Source organism: Emiliania huxleyi (genome assembly GCF_000372725.1).
Source record: "Emiliania huxleyi CCMP1516 chromosome Unknown EMIHUscaffold_215, whole genome shotgun sequence".
In the NCBI taxonomy this organism is placed as follows: Eukaryota; Haptophyta; order Isochrysidales; family Noelaerhabdaceae; genus Emiliania; species Emiliania huxleyi.
The window spans coordinates 155954-156994 of NW_005200461.1; the positions used below are offsets into that span (position 1 = coordinate 155954).

Consider the following 1041-nt stretch of genomic DNA (forward strand, 5'->3'; position numbering starts at 1 on the left):
TCCGCTGCTGTCGACCGTCTACCGCGGTGCTTCCCGCGTGTGCCGTGGCCCGCCTCTCCACACAGCGCTCTGAAGACTCTCCACACGACCGCACACGACCGCCCTCCCCCCGCCCTGACGTCGGCGCTCTCCAGCGGTGTACGACCTGCTGCTCTTCGACCCCGCCCGCTCGGCGCCGCACGCGCTCAAGGTCTACCTGCGCAATGCGGCCGAGGCGTGGCCCGCGACGAGGGACGCGATCGAGCGGCGGGCGGCGCCGCCGGGCGGGCAGCCGCGCAGCGCCGGCGAGGGGGGGAGCATGGAGGCGGCGGCGGAGGAGGAGGCGCTGCGGCTGCTGCACGCGCACGAGTACGACGGCAGCCTCGCCCTCGAGGCGGTCGCGGCGGCGGCGCCGCCGCCGTCGCGCGCGCCGTGGACCGCGGCGCAGGTGCTCTCCTTCGACTCGGGCCTGCTCTCCCACGGCAAGAACTTCTCGCTGATCGCGCAGTCCGTCGGCCGGCCGATGTCCGACATCGTGCGCCGCTACTACGAGCGTAAGTGCCGCACCGAGGTCCGGCGAGGCGAGCCGCGCTAGAAGCCGAGTGCGACGTCGTGTCTCCCAGCCAGCGCTCGAGAGGACACACGCGCCCCGCTGCACTCCGCCATACCCCGCTGCACTCAGCCGCCGCACTCCGCTGCGTCGGCCTCCTCCGTCTTCACGCGGTGCTCTGAATACACTGCGCAGTACCGCCCTCATGCCGGCGTCACTCACAGCGCAGGCGAGCTGCCCTGCTTCCTCTCGGCGACGCCCATCTCGGCGCGGCGCGCGCTGCGCGAGGAGCGCGAGGCGGCGGCGCTGCTCGCCGCGCAGCAGCGGCCCGCCATCTTCCCGCCGCCGCAGCGGCACGCGATGCACCATTTGGGCCGGATGGCGCCGTCGCCGTGGAACCCAATCGTCGGACCAGGCGCCGCACGCCCCGCCCTCCCGCCCGCCGCCGCCCGCACCCGTGGCCGGCTCGGAGGGTGTCTGTGGCGTGGCGCCTCTGCAACCCTTCCCCCTTC

The 1041-nt window shown here is 74.5% G+C and overlaps 1 protein-coding gene across 1 annotated transcript in view; it reads left to right on the forward strand.

Moving 5' to 3' along the window:
* The window catches only part of EMIHUDRAFT_114388 (hypothetical protein), a gene marked incomplete at both ends in the record, with an annotated part of 4894 nt that extends 4320 nt beyond the window's left edge, over positions 1-574 (forward strand). The window contains one exon of the mRNA XM_005780429.1: positions 135-574. Within this exon, the coding sequence (XP_005780486.1) occupies positions 135-574 (440 nt within the window). The remainder of the gene's footprint in view (positions 1-134) is intronic.
* Positions 575-1041: the final 467 nt, after the last annotated feature.